The sequence below is a fragment of the Pristiophorus japonicus genome, chromosome 1, assembly GCF_044704955.1.
Source record: "Pristiophorus japonicus isolate sPriJap1 chromosome 1, sPriJap1.hap1, whole genome shotgun sequence".
NCBI classification, from domain to species: domain Eukaryota; kingdom Metazoa; phylum Chordata; class Chondrichthyes; family Pristiophoridae; genus Pristiophorus; species Pristiophorus japonicus.
The window spans coordinates 506995132-507017924 of NC_091977.1; the positions used below are offsets into that span (position 1 = coordinate 506995132).

Genomic DNA, 22793 nt, shown 5'->3' on the forward strand with positions numbered 1-22793 from the left:
TTTGGCCCGGGATTGCAGCAGGTCCTGCTGAGGGGGAGCAGTCCTTTTGGTCCAGGAGTTCCCTGTGGAAAAAAATATATAATTGTGTATTCTTATTGCCTCGCTCTTGTCCTCTTGGGGCTTTTGGGTAATGTGCGCCAGGCTGAAAAAAATCGTGGACGGCCAAAATAGATTAAGTTAACAAAAACGCCGCCCGATCCAGTTTTGACTCGGGTCGGACCCAAAAACCTTTGAACTGGTGCACACCGGTGCTGATGTCCAAACGTTGGCGCAAGTTGGAAAGTGAATATTTCACGCCTAAAAAACATTTGGACGCCAAAAAACGGCACACAATCGTTGTTGTATTCCTGACACAGATGAGACTGCACACAGGGAGGTTTAAGTAACAGTGACCTCAGTCTTTATTGAGACACTCCAGAGTGAGGAACAGGCCTTAGGGGGCCGGCTTATATACGGTGCTCCCAAGGGATGCTGGGATCCCTTGGGACTTCAGGGGATGAGCTCCCTGGTGGCGGAACATGGGAGTGCATGCTTTACAGATACACAATATCACTCCCCCCACAAAGTCAAAGTGAAAACTATTTACAAGGTGAGGCGGTCGGGAGCCTTTCTTTCCCTGGTGGACCGCCTCAGTACAAATGTCTGTTCTGGTGTGTTGGCTGTGCCCTCGCTGGGCTGGCATGTTGTTGAGCCCGCAGGGCTGCTGGGTGAGCCTGGCCTTTCTGGGCTGTTGGGCGTGATGGGTTCGATTTCCTGGTCTGGGGTGGTGTCGATCCTTTGGGTGTGTGTTGTGGGCTCGAAAAAGGTGGTGTCTGCTGTGGGTTGTTCAGGGCAGTCTGTGAACCGCAGCCTCATTTGGTCCAGGTGCTTTCTGCAAATTTGTCCATTGTCTAGTTTGACTACAAACACCCTGCTCCCTTCTTTAGCAGTCACCGTGCCCGCGATCCACTTGGGACCATGTCCATAGTTTAGCACATAAACAGGGTCATTCAGATCAATTTCCCGTGACACGGTGGCGTGACCATCGTTTACATTTTGTTGCTGCCGCCTGCTCCCTACCTGATCATGCAGGTTGGGGTGAACTAGCGAGAGTCTGGTTTTAAGTGTCCTTTTCATGAGTAGCTCAGCCGGGGGCACCCCTTTGAGTGAGGGGGGTCTCGTGCGGTAGCTGAGCAGTACTCGGGACAGGCGCGTTTGAGGTGAGCCTTCTGTGACTCGTTTAAGGCTCTGTTTGATTGTTTGTACTGCCCGCTCTGCTTGCCCATTGGAGGCTGGTTTAAATGGGGCCGAGCTGACATGTTTGATCCCATTGCGGGTCATGAATTCTTTAAACTCGGCACTGGTGAAACATGGCCCGTTGTCACTGGCCAGTATGTCAGGCAGGCCGTGGGTGGCAAACATGGCCCTCAGGCTTTCAATGGTGGCGGTGGTGGTGCTTCCCGACATGATTTCATTATTTCACATTCAATCCATTTTGAAAAAGCATCCACCACCCCCAGGAAGATTTTACTGAGAAACGGGCCCGCATTGTCGACATGGATCCTCGACCATGGTCTGGAGGGCCAGGACCACAAACTTAGTGGTGCCTCTCTGGGTGCGTTGCTCAACTGAGCACACACGCTACATTGCCGTACACAGGACTCTTAAGTCAGAGTCGATACCGGGCCACCACACGTGGGATCTGGCTATCTCTTTCAACATTACTATTCCCGGATGTGTGCTGTGGAGATCTGAGATGAACGTCTCCCTGCCCTTTTTAGGTAGCCCTACGCGGTCACCCCATAACAGACAGTCTGCCTGAATGGACAGCTCGTCCTTTCGCCGCTGGAATGGCTTGATTAGCTCTTGCATTTCAACGGGGATGCTGGCCCAGCTCCCATGCAGTACACAGTTTTTTACGAGGGACAGCAGAGGATCTTGGCTGGTCCAAGTCCTAATCTGGCGGGCTGTGAGAGGTGATTTATCATTTTCAAACGCTTCCATGACCATCAACAAGTCTGCGGGATGCGCCACCATCAACAAGTTTGCAGGCTGCGCCATTTCCACCCCTGTGGTGGGCAATGGTAGCTGACTGAGACCATCCACACAGTTCTCGGTGCCTAGCCTGTGGCGAATGGTATAGTTATACGCTGATAACGCGAGTGCCCACCTTTGTATGCGGGCTGAGGCATTAGTATTTAGCCCCTTGTTTTCAGCGAACAGGGATATGAGGGGCTTGTGATCAGTTTCCAGCTCAAATTTGAGGCCAAACAGGTACTGATGCATTTTCTTTACCCTGAACACACATGCTAATGCCTCTTTCTCAATCATGCTGTAGGCCCTCTAGGTCTTTGACAAGCTCCTGGAGGCATAGGCGACAGGTTGCAACTTCCGCGCAACGTTAGCTTGTTGCAATACACACCCGACTCCGTACGACGACGCATCACATGCTAGCACAAGTCTTTTACATGGGTTATACAATACAAGTAGCTTGTTGGAGCATAAAATGTTTTTGGCTTTCTCAAAAGCAATTACTTGGTTTTTCCTCCATACCCAGTTCTCACCTTTACGCAATAACACATGTAGGGACTCTAAGAGAGTGCTTAACCCTGGTAGGAATTTACCAAAATAGTTGAGGAGTCCCAGGAACGACTGCAGCTCCGTGACATTCTGTGGCCTGGGCGCGTTGCTGATAGCCTCTGTCTTGGCGTCTGTGGGCCGAATGCCGTCCGCCGCAATCTTTCTCCCCAAAAACTCCACTTCTGTTGCCATGAAGACACATTTCGACCTCTTCAGTCGCAGCCCTACACGATCCAGTCGCTGGAGAACCTCCTCCAGGTTTTGTAGGTGCTCGACGGTGTCCCGACCCGTGACCAATATGTCGTCCTGAAAAGCCACCATGTGTGGTACCAACTTGAGTAGGCTCTCCATGTTTCTCTGAAAGATCGCTGCAGCTGACCGAATTCCAAACGGGCATCTGCTGTAGATGAACAGTCCCTTGTGCGTGTTGATGCAGGTGAGGCCCTTCGAAGACTCCTCCAGCTCCTGCGTCATGTAAGCCGAAGTCAGGTCGAGCTTGGTGAATGTCTTGCCTCCTGCCAGCGTCGCAAATAGGTCGTCTGCCTTAGGTAGCAGGTATTGGTCCTTTAGCGAGAAACGATTAATAGTTACTTTATAATCGCCGCAAATCCTGACCGTGCCATCACTTTTGAGTACTGGAACAATCAGGCTGGCCCACTCGCTGAATTCCACTGGGGAGATGATGCCCTCGCATTGCAGCCTGTCCAGCTAGATTTGCACTCTCTCCCTCATCATGTGAGGTGCCGCTCGTGCCTTGTGTTGAATGGGTCGTGTCTCTGGGACCAAGTGGATCTGCACCTTCGCCCCGGAAAAGTTTCCAATGCCAGGCTCAAAAAGGGAAGGACATTTTTTAAGAACCTGGGTACATGAGGCCTCATCGACATGTGATAGCGCTCGGATGTCATCCCAGTTCCAGCGGATTTTGCCCAGCCAGCTCCTTCCAAGCGGTGTGGTGCCATCGCCCGGACCGTGCCCTCGTATGTGACCTTGACCATGGCGCTGCCCAGGACAGTGATGAGCTGTTTGGTGTACGTTCTCAGTTTCGTGTGAATGGGGCTCAGGGCTGGTCTGAGTACCTTGTTGCACCACAGTCTCTCAAACATCTTTTTACTCATGGTGGATTGGCTAGCGCCACTGTCCAGTTCCATGGCTATGGGTAAGCTATTCAATTTTATATTTCGCATTATAGGTGGACATTTCATCGAAAATGTGTGCACCCCATGTACTTCAGCATCTGCCTCCTCTCTCTGAGGCTCAAAATTGCTTTGATCCACCATGGACCGATCTTCCTCTGCCACGTGGTGGTTAGCAGGTTTTGCAGAGCTTGCAGCTCGTCTGGAGGTGCCCCATTGTTCCACAGCTCTTGCAAACATACCCTTTGAAGCGGCATGAATAGGCTGAATGGAAACCTCCACAATGCCAACAAGGTGTGAATTGCCTTGCATTCATCCTTTGTTGGGGACTCTGAGTTATCTGGGTCACCTGAGGCCTGCTGGCAGTTGCAGACTCGTGGTTTCTGCCCTGTACATTTCTGCTCACAAACACAGTTCCAGTTAATTTATGAACATTGCTTGTGTGCTGAGAGATTTGTTTAGTGTTATCACTGGTGGACATACACACCTGTACTATCGCAATGGCCTTACCGAGAGTCGCTGTCTCTACAGTCAAAAGTTTTCGTTGGATGGTCTCTTGGCCGTTGCCCAGTACAAAAAAGTCTCTGAGCATTTGCTCCAGGTAGCCATCAAACTCACGTTGTCCTGCAAGTCGCCTTAGTTCGGCGACGTAGCTCGCCACTTCCTGACCTTCAGATTGCTGGCACGTGTAGAACCAATACCTTACGATCAGCTCTCCCTTGGGTTAAGATGCTCCCGAACCAGTGTACACAGCTCCTCGTATGACTTATCTGTGGGTTTCAGCGGAGCGAGAAGATTCTTCATGAGCCTGTAGGTCGGTGCCCCACAGACTGTGAGGAGGACCGCTCTCCTTTTCGCAGCGCTTCCTTTTCCGTCCAGCTCGTTGGCTACAAAGTACTGGTCTAACCGTTCGACATCGGCTTCCCAGTTCTCACCCTCCGAGAACTTCTCCAGGATGCCCACAGTTTGCTGCATCTTTGCGTTGAATTTGTATACTCGAGGCCAGTTGTTGTATTCCTGACACAGATGAGGCTGCACACAGGGAGGTTAAAGTAACAGTGACCACAGTCTTTAATAAGACACTCCAGAGTGAGGAACAGGGCTTCGGGGGCTGGCTTATATACAGTGCTCCCAAGGGATGTTGGGATCCCTTGGGACTTCAGGGAATGCACTCCCTGGTGACAGAACATGGGAGTGCATGCTTTACAGATACACAACAATCGTGGTGAAAATAGAGCCCTATAACTGTTAATTCTGAATATGATACTCCTATTCAGATTCTGTGTGACCTGCTGAGTCTTTCCAGTATTTTCCATTTATATTTCAGATTTCCAGCATCTGCAATATTTTGCTTTTATATTTGTGTTTGTACTTCCTATTTTTTGGCCCTTTTAGAATGTGTGGAAAAATAACCGAGTTACATAATTATCAATATTTAGGCTCCTGGGCCTTAATAAAATATATTTTGGAACAGTTTACAGCCAAATTTTTTTTCGTGTTCTGAGTGGACACGAAATAAAAATAGGAGAGTAAAGTGAAAAAAAAGTCAGAGTAGACGTGTCAACCTTGGCTCAGTGGTGGTACTCTCACCTCTGAATCAGAAGTTTGTGGGTTCAAGTCCTACTCCAGAGTCTTGGGCACATCGGCCTAGAGTTTCTGCCAAATTGTGCTTTTTTTGGCACAATTCGCCTGATACCGGCATAGCTGGCGCAAAAGATCGTGGAATTTTAAGCGCAAATTGTGTTCAGCGGAACTTGAGTTGCCACGACCTTTTGCGCTAGTTTTAAAAACTAGTTGTAGGCCTCGCCCACACAACTGGCCACGTCCCCAGCGTGAATTAAGCACCATTGGGAGTTTGCACCAATTGCACTTGTTTCAGGCCTTCGAGGAGGCTCCAAGAATTAAGCAGTATCTTTTGGGTGCAAGAACACTAATGTACGTTTTGAAAGGTTTTGAATAATTTTTTTTACAATTTACTGACGAACTGACTGCTGTACCCCAATCGAACTAGAAAGTAGTTTTGTATATATTTTTTTATCATTTTCTGTCACTTAGAATCAGGTTACTCACAAGTGGTGGATTGGCATTGTGATTTAAGATGCTTATGTTTTGTGAGAAACCCATTTTCATCTGTATTAATCGAGCTTTATTAAGTTACCACTCAAATATATCAAGAAATATTTTTTTATAGCAATGTTTTAAGAAAATTACGTTTTAAAGTGCTGCCCAATTGTGCTGGTTCATGGCAGATTTATGCGTTTGGCTATATGTAAAAGAGTTTGAGCAGAAACTTTGGGGCGGGGAGGGCAGGGAGAGAAGCACTTTTCAAAACCCGCACAATTTGCGCTGGAATTGCCGACTGCGCCCAAAGTGTAAACTCAACCCCTCTAGGTTAGGCTAGAACTTCAGTGCAGTACTGAAGAAATATAGCACTGTTGGAGGTGTCGTCTTTCAGACAATCAGTAACCAGTGGGGTGCTGCAGTGATCAATGCTGGGACACCAACTATTTACAATCTATATTAATGACTTGGAAGAAGGGACCGAGTGTAACGTAGCCAAGTTTGTTGATGACACGAAGATGGGAGGAAAAGCAATGTGTGAGGAGGACACAAAAAAATCTGCAAAAGGACATAGACAAGCTAAGTGAGTGGGCAAAAATTTGGCAGATGGAGTATAATGTTGGAAATGCACTGAGGTCGTGCACTTTGGCAGAAAAAAATCAAAGAGCAAGTTATTATTTAAATGGAGAAAAATTGCAAAGTGCTACAGTACAACGGGACCTGGGGGTACTTGTGCATGAAACACAAAAGGTTAGTATGCAGGTACAGCAAGTGATCAGGAAGGCCAATGGAATCTTGGCCTTTATTGCTGCAGTTATACAGGGTATTGGTGAAATACTGTGTACAGTTTTGGTTTCCATATTTAAGAAAGGATATACTTATTTTGGAGGCAGTTCAGAGAAAGTTCACTAGGATGATTCCAGAGATAAGGGGGTTGACTTATGAGGAAAGATTGAGTAGGTTGGGCCTCAACTCATTGGATTTCAGAAGAATGAGAGATGATCTTATCGAAATGAAAAAGATTATTGTTATGTCCAGAATAAAGTAATGTGATTGAGTATTGTAGACGTGAGTAAGTGTGACCTTAGCCTCTTTATTCTAACTCCAGAGTGTTGGCACAGCATGGGAAGCCTGCTTTTATACAGTGCTCCCAAGGGATGCTGGGATCCCTTGGGACTCCAACAGATACGCCCTCCGGTGGCGGTAGAATGCTGGTTACATAGGGTTGCATACATAACATCTATGAGGGGGCTTAACAAGTTGGATGCAGAGAGGATGTTTCCACTGATAGGGGAGAGTAGAACTCGGAGGCATAATCTTCGAATAAGGGGCTGTCCTTTTAAAGCTGAGATGAGGAGAAATTTCTTCTCTGAGGGTTGTAAATCTGTGGAATTCGCTGCCTCAGAGAGCTGTGGAAGCTGGGTCATTGAATAGATTTAAAACAGAGATAGACAGTTTCTTAACTGATAAGGGAATAAGGATTATGGGGAGCGGGCAGGGAAGTGTACCTGAGTCCATGATCGGATCAGCCATGATCGTATTAAATGGCGGAGCAGGCTCGAAGGGCCGTATGGCCTATTCCTGGTCCTATTTCTTACGTTCTTATGTAGAACTGAGGCACCCCCTGCCCTTTTGGGTAGATGTAAAACATCCCACATCACTATTCGAGAATCTCTCCTAGTGACTTTGCCAATATAAATCCGTCAACCAACATCTAAATCTTATTTTCATTGCTGTATGTGGGACCTTGCTGTGCGGACATTGGCTGCTGCATATCTTACATTACAACAGAGACTATACTGTCCTGCTCGCTCCCCAATGCCCCGCTCTCTCTCCCCACTGCCCTGCTCTCTCTCCCCACTGCCCCGTTCTCTCTCCCCACTGCCCTGCTCTCCCCACTGCCCCGCTCTCTGCCCCCACTGCCCCGCTCTCTCTCCCCACTGCCCCGTTCTCTCTCCCCACTGCCCTGCTCTCCCCACTGCCCCGTTCTCTCTCCCCACTGCCCTGCTCTCCCCACTGCCCCGCTCTCTCCCCACTGCCCCGCTCTCTCCCCACTGCCCCGCTCTCTCCCCACTGCCCCGTTCTCTCTCCCCACTGCCCTGCTCTCCCCACTGCCCCGCTCTCTCCCCACTGCCCTGCTCTCTCTCCCCACTGCCCCGCGCTCTCCCCACTGCCCCGCTCTCTCTCCCCACTGCCCCGCTCTCTCTCCCCACTGCCCCGTTCTCTCTCCCCACTGCCCCGCTCTCTCTCCCCGCTGCCCCGCTCTCTCTCCCCGCTGCCCCGTTCTCTCTCCCCACTGCCCCGCTCTCTCTCCCCACTGCCCCGCTCTCCCTCCCCACTGCTCCGCTCTCTCTCCCCGCTGCCCCGCTCTCTGCCCCCACTGCTCCGCTCACTCCCCCCACTGTCCTGCTCGCTCCCCCCACTGCCCCGCTCGCTCCCCCCACTGCCCCGCTCGCTCCCCACTGCCCTTGTTATGTCTTTAATACTCTTATGAATGACTTCACGAGGTCTAGTATTGTACTTGAGCTGTTGTGACCTTAGTCCCATTTATTGTAACTCCAGAGTGAGGCTCAAGCATGGTGGGCAGCCTTTTATATTGGGCCCTGCACACCTATGCAGGTGATCCTCAGGTCTTCCACCACAGTGCCCTCTGGTGGCACACCTTATGTGACTATGCAGTTAGTATACATGGTCTACATACATGACATCATTTCCCCCCAGGTCTTTAATGCAAATTGACTTGTACATTGACGGTGACCTGGGCTTTGCTTTTCCTGGTTGCCCATTGGAGGGTCACTTCTAGCTTGATTAATGAAGACAAACGTAGGTCCCTTGCAGTCAGATTCAGGTGAATTTATAATGGGAAATGGCAGACCAGTTGAACAAATACTTTGGTTCTGTCTTCACAAAGGAAGACACAAATAATCTTCCGGAAGTACTAGGGGACCGAGGGTCTACAGAGAAGGGGGAACTGAAGGAAATCATTATTGGCGGGAAATGGATGGGATTGAAGGCCGATAAATCCCCGGAGCCTGATAATCTGCATCCCAGAGTACTTAAGGAAGTGGCCCTAGAAATAGTGGATGCATTGGTGATCATTTTCTAACAGTCTAGCGACTCTGGATCAGTTCCTATGGACTGGAGGGTAGCTAATGTAACACCACTTTTTAAAAAGGGAGGGAGAGAGAAAGCGGGTAATTATAGACCGGTTAGCCTGACATCAGTGGTGGGGAAAATGTTGGAATCAATTATTAAGGATGAAATAACAGCGCATTTGGAAAGCAGTGACAGGATCGGTCCAAGTCAACATGGATTTATGAAAGGGAAATCATGCTTGACAAATCTTCAAGAATTTTTTGAGGATGTAACTCGTAGAGTAGACAAGGGAGAACCAGTGGATGTGTTGTATTTGGACTTTCTAAAGGCTTTTAACAAGGTCCCAAACAAAATCAAAGCACATGGTATTGGAGGTAATGTACTGACGTGGATAGAGAACTGGTTGGCAGACAGGAAGCAGAGAGTCGGGATAAACGGGTCCTTTTTAGAATTAGCAGGCAGTGACTAGTGGGGTGCCGCAGAGCTCAGTGCTGGGACCCCAGCTATTTACAATATACATCAATGATTTGGATGAAGGAATTGAGTGTAATAGCTCCAAGTTTGCAGAAGACACTAAACTGGGTGGCGGTGTGAGCTGTGAGGAGGACGCTAAGAGGCTGCAGGGTGACTTGGACAGGTCAGGTGAGTGGGAAAATGCATGGCAGATGCAGTATAGGATAAATGTGAGGTTATCCACTTTGGTGGCAAAAACACGAAGGCAGAATATTATCTAAATGGCGGCAGATTAGGAAAAGGGGAGGTGCAACGAGACCTGGGTATCATGGTACATCAGTCATTGAAAGTTGGCATGCAGGTAGAGCAGGCGGTGAAGAAGGCAAATGGTATGCTGGCCTTCATAGCTAGGGGTTTTGAGTATAGGAGCAGGGAGGTCATACTGCGGTTGTACAGGGCCTTGGTGAGGCCTCACCTGGAATATTGTGTTCAGTTTTGGTCTCCTAATCTGAGGAAGGACGTTCTTGCTATTGAGGGAGTGCAACGAAGGTTCATCAGACTGATTCCTGGAATGGCTGGACTGACATATGAGGAGAGACTGGATCGACTCGGCCTTTATTTACTGGAGTTTAGAAGGATGAGAGGGGATCTCATAGAAACATCTAAGATTCTGACGGGACTGTACAGGTTAGATGCAGGAAGAATGATCCCGATGTTGGGGAAGTCCAGAACCAGGCGACACAGTCTAAGGATAAGGGGTAGGCCATTTAGGACTGAGATGAGGAGAAACTTCTTCACTCAGAGAGTTGTTAACCTGTGGAATTCCCTACCGCAGAGAGTTGTTGATGCCAGTTCGTTGGATATATTCAAGAGGGAGTTAGATATGGCCCTTATGGCTAAAGGGATCAAGGGGTATGAAGAGAAAGCAGGAAAGGGGTACTGAGGTGAATGATCAGCCATGATCTTATTGAATGGTGGTGTAGGCTCGAAGGGCCGAATGGCCTACTCCTGCACCTATTTTCTATGTTTCTACGTTTGGTTAGTGAGATTTGTCGCGAGTGGAGGTCCCCGTGGTTTCTGGTTGTGGGTCCATGATGACTCCATTCTCTTACCCCCACCCCCCACCACACAGAGATCATTTGAATGGTCCGTTACATGCAAGTTGCATTCAGGCTAATCACATGGGTTTTACATTTACATCTTGGTACATTTGTTCGGTGGATATCAGTTGCGTTTCTTTTTGTGTAGTCCATTTACTTAATGAGTACAGGTATATCAGTACAGGTACACAAGGACAGTCTAGTTCCAGCACGGCCGGATGAGATCTGGGTTGTCTGGTGGTGGTGCAGCGCCCCATACTAGTGGGTCTGTGGGCGAGGTGAGCTCATTTTGATCGAGTTGCTGGAGCTCAGGGCTCTTGCCATTACTCCTAGTGTCAGGCAGGCCCTAAGACAGCTGATGTGTCTGTGACCTCCCTATCCTTTTAATTTGCACTGTTTCGCTGCTGCTCCCTGGAAAGCAGTCTGAGCGAGTGAGCATTTCAACTAAGCGACGGTGGGGCTGCCTCATCTTGTCTAGCAGTTCGCAGGGGACTGCTGACTCGCTTTCCTTGAGAGCACTGTTGTGAGTACTCTCTAGTTAGGGATCCTGGCTGGTCCAGGTCCCGTTCGGAGGAGCCGTTGCGGGTGACCCTTCGCTCTTGGGCATTGCCGTGGTGGCAAGTGGGTTTGTGGGCTGCGCCTTTTCCACCCGGGTGGTGGGTGACAATAGCCGACTGTGAGCATAGGCGCAGTTTACTGTTTCTGGCCCGTAGCGGTTCATGCCATCGGGTGCCTGCAATGTTAAACCGATCTGAGGCAGTGTATCGCTACCGGTGCCTCTGCTCTCCGGGGATCGTTTACTCTGCGGCTTGTCTGCTTCTGTCAGCTGTGGGGAGACTTTATGATACATCGTTCTGGTCCCGGGGACGTAGGTTACAGCATTGGGTAGCTCGCTGGACCTGTATACGACCATTAGGTGTTCGCCCGCTACATTAGCTGATTGCAATTTGCACCCGACATTACTCAACAACATTTTGCTCATTACAGCTGGACTTTTACATTGGTTACCAATTTCAAGCAGTTCATTCAAAAATGGCGGGTTGCTGGCCTCCTTTAAAATGGCCTTATTACTTTTACCCCAATTGTCTTCTTTGCGTGGAACCACGTGTCATTGCTCCAATAGCGCTGCACCTCGTGGTTTGGACGCCATCTTTTCCCTGTCCATGATGTCGGCTGCCGCGATCTTCTTTCCCAGGGATTTTGCCACTGAAGCTGGAAAGGCGCCTCGGATCCAATCTTCCACCCCAGGAGTCCTGCCACTGACACCGGGAAGGTGCGTTCGGGTCGTCTCGGCCGGATCATCACCACGCAGCCGTGATGAGTGGTCTGTGCCTCGGGGACTGTGCGGATCTGCTCTCCGGTGCCTGGTCCAACCAAAGGTGGGGGCTTGCTCTGCCTCGCAGCACTGGGGACGTCGATCGCTGGAGAGTCTTCCCAGTTCCAATGAATCTTCCCTATCCATCTTCTTCCAAGTAGCGTTGGTCCATCACCTGAAACAATCCACAATGGTAAATTGTGCACTGCGCCATCATGGGATACACTTACCTCCGCACTACCAACACCTGATATCAGTTCCTTGGTGTCGGTGCGCAGCTTTGTCTGATCCGGGACCAGCTTGGGTCATTCAGCTTGATCATTCCATAGCCTCTCAAAGACTTCTTGGCTCATTACTGACTGACTCGCCCCCGTGTCCACTTCCATGAAGACTGGAACGCCATTTGGCTCGATTTCCATTATCATTGGAGAACAATCTGTGGTGCAAGAATATACTCCATTCACTTCGTCCTGGGACTGAGCTGCCTCTCTAGCCATCTCCTCGTAATCCGCGCTGGATTCACAGCCATCTGCTGACTCCTCTTCCACGTGGTGAGTCACAGCTCTTTAGCACATTCGCTGGAGGTGGCCCTTTGTGCTGCAGCCTTTGCACACATAGTCTCTGAACCGACACTGATGAGCCCTGTGATTACCTCCGCAACACCAGCATGGTGCTACTCGACTTATGTTTGCACCCTCCGTGGACTCTGAGTTAAAGGACTCGGGGGCCTGTACGCTCTGCCCTGGGCAGATTTACGTTCAACAGTTCTGCCTGTGAAAGGCACCATTCTGTTTGCAGTACTTGCCGGGTTTGAGTCCTGAGAGTGAGTCATCATCTGCTTGGAGCTGTAGCTTGAGGTCATGAACGCCTGGCTGAATCTGATGGCCTTCTGCAGAGTGATGGTGGTTTCGGCAGACAGTAGTTTGTGAAGAAGGACCTCATGACCGATGTCAATTAATAAGACGTCCCGCAACACATCGGCGAGGGATGCGCTGTGGCCCTCGGGGCGGCGGTGTGTATAAAATCGATGCCTGGCCGTGAGGATGCTCTCCTTCTGTTTGAGTTGGTCCCGAATTAGCACCTTCAGCTCCTCATATGACTTGGTCATTGTTTTCTCTGGTGAAAGCAAGTCCCTGAAGAGGCCGTAAACCGCGGGCCCACAACTGGTCAGCAGGATAGCTCTGCGTTTATCTGCCAGCGTGACCGGATCATCGCCTACCAGGTCGTTTGCTATGAAATATTGGTCAAGCCACTCGGTAAAGGCTTCCCAATCTTCACCCTCTGAGAACTTTTCTAATGCACCAACGTTAGTCATTTTTGCGTGAAAGTTTGTAATCTCATTGCCAGTTGTTATATCTTTAATACCCTTCTGATTGACTCCACGAGGTCTAGTATTGTACTTGAGCTGTTGTGACCTTAGTCCCGTTTATTGTAACTCCAGAGTGAGGCCTAAGCATGGTGGGCAGTCTTTTATACTGGGCCCTGCACACCTATGCAGGTGACCCTCAGTTCTCCCACCGCAGTGCCCTCTGGTGGCACACCTTATGTGATTATACAGTTGGTATACATGGTCTACATACATGACAGCCCTGCTCGCTCTCCTCACTGCCCTGCTCTCCCCACTGCCCCGCTCTCTTGCCCCACTGCCCCGCTCTCTCTCCCCACTGCCCCGCTCCCTCTCCCCACTGCCCCGCTCTCTCTCCCCACTGCCCCCTGCTCTCTCCCCACTGCCCCCTGCTCTCTCCCCCCACTGCCCCCCGCTCTCTCCCCACTGCCCCTCGCTCTCTCCCCACTGCCCCCCGCTCTCTCCCCACTGCCCCCCGCTCTCTCCCCACTGCCCCGCTCTCTCTCCCCACTGCCCCGCTCTCTCTCCCCACTGCCCCGCTCTCTCCCCATTGCCCTGCACTTCAAATATTTATCCAATTTTCCGTTGAAAGAGGCAAATGTCTCTACCTCAATCACTTTCTGTGGCAAAGGATTCAATGCTCCAACAACTCTCTGGGTAATTTATTGGGAATGTTTTTGGTGAGTTTTTTCAGGTTTTTTTCCCCCCAGGCCTCTCTCAGCGCTCCGAGACCGGCTGATTAGCTTGTGATTTTCAGTTGCTCAGCCGGCCTAAGAGAGGCCCAGTGATGAATTTTGCTGACTGAGGCACAAACTGTTCCTGGGCGCAAACTTTACCGCCCCGCCACCATTACCGCCCGAAATGAGCAAACCCGAAAATCCAGCCCATTGTATTTTAAAACAAAGTGAATTGCACACTTTAGCTTTTTTTTTTAAAAGACAACATAGCCTGCAGGCATTGAACATAAGAGCATAAGAAACAGAAGCAGGAGTAGACCATCTGGCCCCTCAATCCTGCTCCACCATTTAATAAGATCATGGCTGATCTGATCATGGACTCAGCTCCACTTCCCTTGCGTTCCCCATGACCCTTTATTCCCTTATTGCTCAAAAATCTGTCGATCTCCGCCTTAAATATATTCAATGATTCTGCCTCCACAGCTCTCTGGGGCAGAGAATTCCATAGATTTACAACCCTCTGAGAGAATAAATTTCTCCTCAACTCAGTTTTAAATGGGCAGCCCTTTATTCTGAGACTATGGGCCCAAGTTGCGGGTGGAGTTGCACCTAGTTTTTTGGAGCAACTAATTTAGTTTGGAGTATGTTAGAAATTGCAATTCTCTGATATTAGTTTGCTCCAGTTCTAGTGAGTTAGTTTAGGTTGGCTTTAGATAAGGTATTTTTTTTTCAAAAGGGGTGTGTCCAGCCACTTAGGCCTGTTTTGCAAGTTTCGGCAGTGAAAACTTACTACAAACTAACTTAGAATGGATTAAGTGTCCACTTTTGTAAGTTCTGAAAAACCTTACCGAGAGTTAAGTTTAGTGCAGGCACAGCCAGAGACGGCGGGTGGGAAACATTAAACACAAAGGACACATCAACATCACAACAGCGGGGGGAAGGGAAGTTAGAGGATTTTCCATAAACACCTTCACAACAACATTAAAGAAACAAAGTACATTTAAAGCACTAAGCACTAAACAAAGCACAAAAAGTAATAAGCAATTAATGAATAAAAAATAGAAGGAACCCTGCACCTAAAGCACCAAGACCAAAGTAATAAGCAATCAATCAATAAAAAATAGAAGTCCTACCTTTATGTGAAGGGAAGGTGTCTCTGTCAGTGTCCCTCTCTGTAGTGTCTCTCTCTCTGTATCTGACAGTGAGGGGTGGGGTATGTGTGGTGTGTGTTTTTGTGTGTGGGGAGGTGGGAGGGGGTGGGTGTGTGGGAGGGAGTGTGTGTGTGGGGGAGTGGGAGGGAGTGTGTGTGTGGGGGTGTGGGAAGGGGGGTGTGTGTGGAGGGCGGGGGGGGTGGGGGAGGCTGGAAGGAGGCACCCCTTCTCTCTCCTCCGGCCATTCAATCATTTCGAGTGCCCCCCAACCCACGTTCCCCTTCCACCCCAGTAGCCACGCTCTGCCCCTCCCCACCCCAGTAGCCATGCTCCCCCTCCATCCCTGTTGCCGTGCTCCCCCCCCCCCCGCCCAGCCATCCCCGGTAGCCACGCTCCCCCCCCCCACTCCCCTCCCCACCCCGGTCGCCATGCTCCTCCCCCCCCCCCTTTCCCCTCCCCTCCCCGGTAGCCACGCTCCCCTCCCCTCCCCGGTAGCCACGTTCCCTCCCCTCCCTGGTACCCATGCTCCCCTCCCCTCCCCTCCCCGGTACCCACGCTCCCCCAAGCCATTGCGCAGGCGCGCATGCTCCCCCGAGCCTGCGCAACGCTGCCGGCACTGACAAGAAAGCATGCTCCGTAGCCCCGCCCCCCTGCAGGCTGCGATCGGCTTGCTCCGCCCCAGGGAGACTACGCTGCACCACGCCACGGTCCAGGAGGACCGGAGAATTGCTGAAGAAGATTTCGGCGCAACTTCGAGCCCAGGCAGGTCACGTAAATCTCGGAGGTACGCCATTTTCGCCAGAACTGGAAACTTGGGCCCTATGTCCCCTAGTTTTAGTTTCCCCTATAAGTGGAACTATCCTCTCTGCATCCAGCTTGTCTAGCCCCATCGTTATCTTCTATGTTTCGATAAGATCACCGCTCATTCTTCTGAACTCCAATGAGTATAGGCTCAACCTATTTTCATAAGTCAACCACCTCATCTCCGGAATCCACCTAGTGAACCTTCTCTGAACAGCCTCCAATGCAAGTATAATCCTTCCTTAAATACGGTTACCAAAACTGTACGCAGTACTCCAGATGTGGCCTCACCAATACTCCGCACAGTTGGAGCAGGACTTCTCTGCCTTTATACTCTATCCCCCTTGCAATAAAGGCCAACATGCCATTTCCCTTCCTGATTACTTGCTGTACCTGCATACTAAGTTTTTGTGTTTCATGCACAAGAACCCCCAGATCCCTTTCACTGCAGCACTTTGCAATTTTTGTCCATTTAAATTATAATTTGCTTTTCTATTTTTTCTGCCAAAGTGGATAACCTCACATTTTCCCACATTATACTCCATCTGTCTATATCCCTTTGCAGATTTTTTATGTCCTCCTCACAATTTGCTTTCCCACCCATCATTGTATCATCAGCAAACTTGGCAACATTACACTCGGTCCCTTAAAAGAAACATAGAAAATAGGTGCAGGAGTACGTCATTCGGCCCTTCGAGCCTGCACCACCATTCAATATGATCATGGCTGATCATGCAACTTCAGTACCCCATTCCTGCCTTCTCTCCATACCCCTTGATCCCTTCAGCTGTAAAGGCCACATCTAACTCCCTTTTGAATATATCTGACGAACTGGCCTCAACAACTTTCTGTGGTAGAGAATTCCACAGGTTCACAATTCTCTGAGTGAAGAAATTTCTCCTCACCTCGGTCCTAAATGGCTTACCCCTTATCCTTCGACTGTGACCCCTGGTTCTGGACTTCCCCAACTTCGGGAACATTCTTCCTGCATCTAACCTGTCCAATCTCGTCAGAATCTTATGTTTCTATGAGATCCCCTCTCATTCTTCTAAATTCCAGTGAATATAAGTCTAGTTGATCCAGTCTTTTTTCATATTTCAGTCCTGCCATCCCGGGAATCAGTCTGTTGAACTTTCGCTGCACTCCCTCAATAGCAAGAATGTCCTTCCTCAGATTAGGAGACCAAAACTGTACACAATATTCAAGGTGAGGCCTCACCAAGGCCCTGTACAACTGCAGTAAGATCTCCCTGCTCCTATACTCAAATCCCCTTGCTATGAAGGCCAATATGCCATTTGCCTTCTTCACTGCCTGCTGTACCTACATGCCAACTTTCAATGACTGATGTACCATGACACCCAGGTCTCATTGCATCACCCCTTTTCCTAATCTGTCACCATTCAGATAATATTCTGCCTCCCTGTTTTTGCCACCTCACATTTATCCACATTATACTGCATCTGCCATGCATTTGCCCACTCACCTAACCTGTCCAAGTCACCCTGCAGCCTCTTAGCATCCTCCTCACAGCTCACACTGCCACCCAGCTTAGTGTCATCTGCAAACTTGGAGATATTACATTCAATTCCTTCGTCCAAATCATTAATGTGTATTGTAAATAGCTGGGGGCCCAGCACTGAATCTTGCGGTACCCCACTAGTCACTGCCTGCCATTCTGGTAAGGACCCGTTTATTCCTACTCTTTGCTTCCTGTCTGCCAACCAGTTCTCTATCCACGTCAGTACATTACCCCCAATACCATGTGCTTTAATTTTGCACACTAATCTCTTGTGTGGGACCTTGTCAAAAGTTTTTTGAAAGTCCAAATACACCACATCTACTGGCTCTTCATTGTCCACTCTACTAGTTACATCCTTAAAAAATTCTAGAAGATTTGTCAAGCATGATTTTCCTTTCATAAATCCGTGCTGACTTGGACCGATCCTGACACTGCTTTCCAAATACGCTGCTATTACGTCTTTAATAATTGATTCCAACATTTTCCCCACTACCGATGTCAGGCTATATATTCCCTGTTTTCTCTCTCCCTCCTTTTTTAAAAAGTGGGGTTGCATTAGCTACCCTCCAATCCATAGGAACTGATCCAGAGTCTATCGAATGTTGGAAAATGACCACCAATGTATCTACTGTTTCTAGGGCCACTTCCTTAAGTACTCTGGGATGCAGACTATCAGGCCCTAGGGATTTGTTGGACTTCAATCCCATCAATTTCCTTAACACAATTTCCTGACTAATAAGGATATCCTTCAGTTCCTCCTTCTCACTAGACCCTCGGTCCCCTAGTATTTCCAGGTGGTGATTTTTGTCTTCCTTAGTGAAGACAGAACCAAAGTATTTGTTCAGTTGATCTGCCATTTCTTTGTTCCCCATTATAAATTCACCTGAATATGACTGCAAGGGACCTATGTTTGTCTTCACGAATCGCTTTCGCTTCACATATCTATAGAAGCTTTTGCAGTCAGTTTTTATGTTCCCTGCAAGCTTACTCTCATACTCTATTTTCCCCCTCCTAATTAAACCCTTTGTCCTCCTCTGCTGAATTCTACATTTCTCCCAGTCCTCAGGTTTGCTGCTTTATCTGGCCAATTTATATGCCTTGTCCTTGGATTTAACACTATCCATGTCATTAATATAGATTCTAAATAGTTGAGTCCCCAGCACTGATCCCTGCGGCACCCCACTATTTATTGTTTGCCAACCGTAAAATGACCCATTTATCCCGACTCTCTGTTTTCTGTTAGTTAGCCAATCCTCTATCCATGCTAATATATTATCCCAACCCTGTGAACTTTTATCTTGTGCAGTAACCTTTTATGTGGCACCTTATCGAATGCCTTCTGGAAATCCAAATACACCACATCCACTGGTTCCTGCTTATCCACCCTGCTCGTTACATCCTCAAAGAAGTCCAGCAAATTTGTCAAACATGATTTCCCTTTCATAAAACCATGCTGACTCTGCTTAATTGAATTATGCTTTTCCAAATGCCCCGCAACTACTTCCTGAATAATGGACTCTAGCATTTTCCCAACGACAGATGTTAGGTTAACTGGTCTATAGTTTCCTGCGTTTTGTCTGCCTCCTTTTTTAAATAGGGGTCATTTGCAGTTTTCCAATCTGCTGGGACCACCCCAGAAATTTTGGTAGATCACAACCAATGCATTCACTATCTCCGCAGCCACTTGTTTTAAGACCCTAGGATGTAAGCCATCAGGTTTAGGGGACTTGTCTGTTTTTAGTCCCATTATTTTACCGAGTACTACTGCTTCAGTGATAGTGATTGTATTAAGTTATCCCTCCCTTTTGCCCCTTGATTATCCACTATTTGGATGTTTTTAGTGTCTTCTATCGTGTAGAACAATACAAAATATTTCCCTGTTCTCCATTATTAATTCCCCAGTCTCATCCTCTCATTGACCAACATTTTACTTTAGCCACTCTTCCTTTTTATGTACCTGTAGAAACTCTTACTCTGTTTTTATATTTCATGCTTTAAAGACAGACGGATCAGATTGTGGAATGCCACAGCTCACTGTCTTTTTCCAACGGATACATTGAGGATCAATTGTCTCATGTCAGGCGCATTAGCCAGAATGGCCCCCATTCATTTTGAGACCAGCAGGAGATCTTTACTTTCTACCGCAAGGTGGAAAGGGAGTTTGTTGTGTATTTGTTTTTATTGACAGGCCGACTGGGACTTCATTAACGGGGGATAAAATCAACATCACAACCCTCTTCTGGCTGGGAAGCGAGAAAAAAGGACAAAGGGATACACCGGCAGGCAGATTGTACATAGGCAGAGACTGTGAGTTGGCACAGCTAGATCCCGAAAATGGAATCTGAACTGCAACCACGTCAGCTTTTGCAGTTGCAGATTATGTAGAAAGAAAGGTCATGCCAAAATTAAGTACGTCGTCCCATGAAAGGGACAGGGTGTGTGGTTTATTATTTTTCCACGTTTTGCGTGAAGTAAATGAAGTAAATGGAATTTACTTTGATGGTTACTCTGGATGTGCCCTAGCTGTCTATAAAATGAAGCAGCTTAACAGTACATCTCTGACCTTGTCTCAGTTCGTGTTTCAGTCCACCTTCAACCAGGTTGTAGAAGTGCATGAGCACACGTGTGAAAGACACGGTCCGAAATTCAGGGCTGCTAGACCACCAGAAGGCTGGCGGACCTGCTTTTAAAAAAAAAAAATGTTTTCCACCAGGAGCTTTGAGGCGGCTCTTGGATCGGTTTTTAGCTGTTAGAAGATTTTTTAACGTTGGACCGGAAGTCGGTCATAGTGGGGGCGGAAGTGCGGCGGTAAGTCAGGCTGAGGGGCGGACGTTGGGGCTGTCACTCAATGGTGGAGCGGTGGTGATGTCACAGCACGTGTGTCTCACCATGCTCTCTCCCCTCTGTTAAAGGGAAGAGAATCGGGCATTTTATATCGTTGGCCACACGGCCACCAGAGAGGGTTTCGGCCGGGCACCAGGGGTACCAGGCTGCCTGTTGGAGGCCCGGCCGAACCAGGGGGCATAATAGTCCAGCCGACATGGAAGTTGGCCGGCAAACAAATAAAATGGCGGTTGTGGCATTGGGCCCTTGCCTTTAATGGACGCTGCAGAGCCAGGGCACAGTGCGAGCACATAAGGTGCATTGACAGAAAAGGCTGTCGGGGCACTGCGCGCCGGCTCGGTGATTTTTCAAGGTAAATTTGGGGCGGAGTGTGCTGGAGATGCAGGATAGCAGCAGTGCGCGCTTTGATGACACGCTTGCGGCGGTCGGCGGGAGTCGGGACAGGCCAAAAAATCCCCGAGCTGAGTTTGGGTCGTGGCGGCCAATGGACTGCAACGCGACGGTCATCGATTCTGCCGCAAAGCGGCGGTAACGGGCCTTATCCAGACCCTGAATTTTGGCCCCACAATATCCAGTTCTCATCATAAGGGAGTCCTATTGTTACACCCCTAGGTTATGCTACCGTACTATTAGATCTGCTCGATATGGGCACCCTGTTGAACATTTGGAATGCTTGAGGAAGTACCCAGCCCTGCTGTATCCGACAAACTAACAAAGACAGATACAAAACCTGTAACAAGTAGCAAAAAACGTACTTTATTGATAAGCGATGCAATGTGTGTTATTGTGGCAGTTTTGGCTTGTCATACTCTCAATGGTAAGGGCATCTGTTGCAAGGTTCTGCCGTTATTTAAGTTTAGAACTGTTAAATGACATGGAATTCTCCTCATTGCAGATTGCCAAGAACCCCTTTACAGAGATCAGTGATGAGGATGAGTTCCTTGGCAGAGGGCCCAGCAAATGGCAGACCGCGGTTGAAGCTCAGGATCCGGCTCAGGCCCAGAGCCAGGCTTTCCTCTCGGAGGTCACAGAGGATGAAGTGGAATCCGTAAAACAAAGAGAGGAGGCAATATTACAGATCGAGGTGAGCGACCGCATCTGAGACGATTGGTCACTGTTAGCTGTGGCTGGATTTGCATTTAACAATTGTCATAGCCACGTCCAACCCTAGGTAGGGCAGGAAGTGCATGGGGGCTTGGGTTCTGACATTTGCGATGCTGTTACTGAAAGTTCATTAGAAGCATTAATGAACTTCACATCCTGAGACACAGAGGTCAGCAGGGAGACATAGACTTCCATTTCAAAATTCAGACTCTCGGAGGTGATTTTAACCCAACCTGCCTGCCGGAAACTGGATGGGATGGATGCTTAAAATGCCTTGGGTGATTTCCTCACTGATTTCCTTATGCTTAATGCCAATCCTGATTTTAAACAATGAGCAGGTGACAAAGGCACCCACAGGGACCTTGTTTAAATATACAGATCGAGGTACAATTACATCATCAGGCCCCGATTGCAATTTTAACTCTGGCGGGGAAGCCTTTCGGGCACGGGAAGACAACGAGAAGACGATCCGGGACTAGAAGATGCCGTTTAACGAAAGTTTATCCCTCCTCTGTGGCAAGGCTCCCACCCACCCGCCTTCCTTCCCTTTGGCAAGACCCTCCCGAAACCCCCCCCCACTGCTCCTCGTGATTTGCCTTTTCACCCGTTCCTTTGTTGCTGGCGGCCTCCTGCTCCCTTCTCCCGCTCTCCCACTCTCCCGCCCTGCCGGCCAGCTACCACTTTCCAACCGTTTCAGGCGAGCAGCAAATTGGTGACCTGCAGATGAGGCCTAACTGATAAAATCACCCAGCCTCACGCTACCAACTTCAGGTACATTTGTTCACCCCTCCCCCCGTGCCACCCCCCCGCTCCTCCGAATCCCATTCCAAGTTAAAATTCCCACTTTAGTGTGCGGTTTATATTTGAGAAATTTCTTGGCACTTCAGGCTGCCTTAAACATAATCTCCAGAAATTGTTTGTAAGATCCCCAAGTCCTATTTTAAAAAGTGTTATAGACTACGAGCATTACCTAGTGACAAACTTATGGCAAGACTCCAAATATAGCGCCACTCTCCCCAGCTCGTATCGTACATACTATCGGCGTTTTTAGTGAGAATCCAGGCTTTTTTGAGAAATGCACAGAAAGTCATTTTTTTGTTGTTGACTGCATAGTAAGAGGAAGCAAAAATGCCTCTGGGAGTCAAGAAAAAAGACATGTGGTATCATGAACTGGTACATGCTGTTGGCAGCAATGTAACATTAGAAATATTTACAGAGGGAAAGCTGACCAACTAACTCAGAAAAACAACTTGCATTTATATACCATAGTAAATTGTCCCAAGGTGTTTCACAGGAGCGTAATCAGGTAATATCACGAGCAGAAAATTCATGGATTACAGTTGCTCCATGTTTGGGGATATTTTTGACACAATACGCACAGTACAATATGGCCATTTGACACATACTATAAACTTCAAATGGATCGTTTTTACAGTAGTTCGTTCCTGCCTTTATAAAAGGCACGAAGGTACAGCATTGGGACCCCTCTGACACTGATTTAGTTAATTTATTCTTCTATAAATTACATGGACGTGATTGGACTTTTCTTTTGGTTTCTTCAGTTGCACTGTTTGAAACTGCGATGCTCATATTGATGCATTCCTTTGCTTTGCACCTTTTCTGCTGATGTATTTA

The 22793-nt window shown here is 48.6% G+C and overlaps 1 protein-coding gene across 2 annotated transcripts in view; it reads left to right on the forward strand.

The window, feature by feature from the left end:
- Nucleotides 1-22793, forward strand: part of tsnare1 (T-SNARE Domain Containing 1) — a 1185173-nt gene that overhangs the window by 944699 nt on the left and 217681 nt on the right. For both annotated transcript variants that reach the window (XM_070876910.1, XM_070876900.1), the window contains exon 8: nt 20950-21138. In XM_070876910.1, the coding sequence (XP_070733011.1) occupies nt 20950-21138 (189 nt within the window). The remainder of the gene's footprint in view (nt 1-20949; nt 21139-22793) is intronic.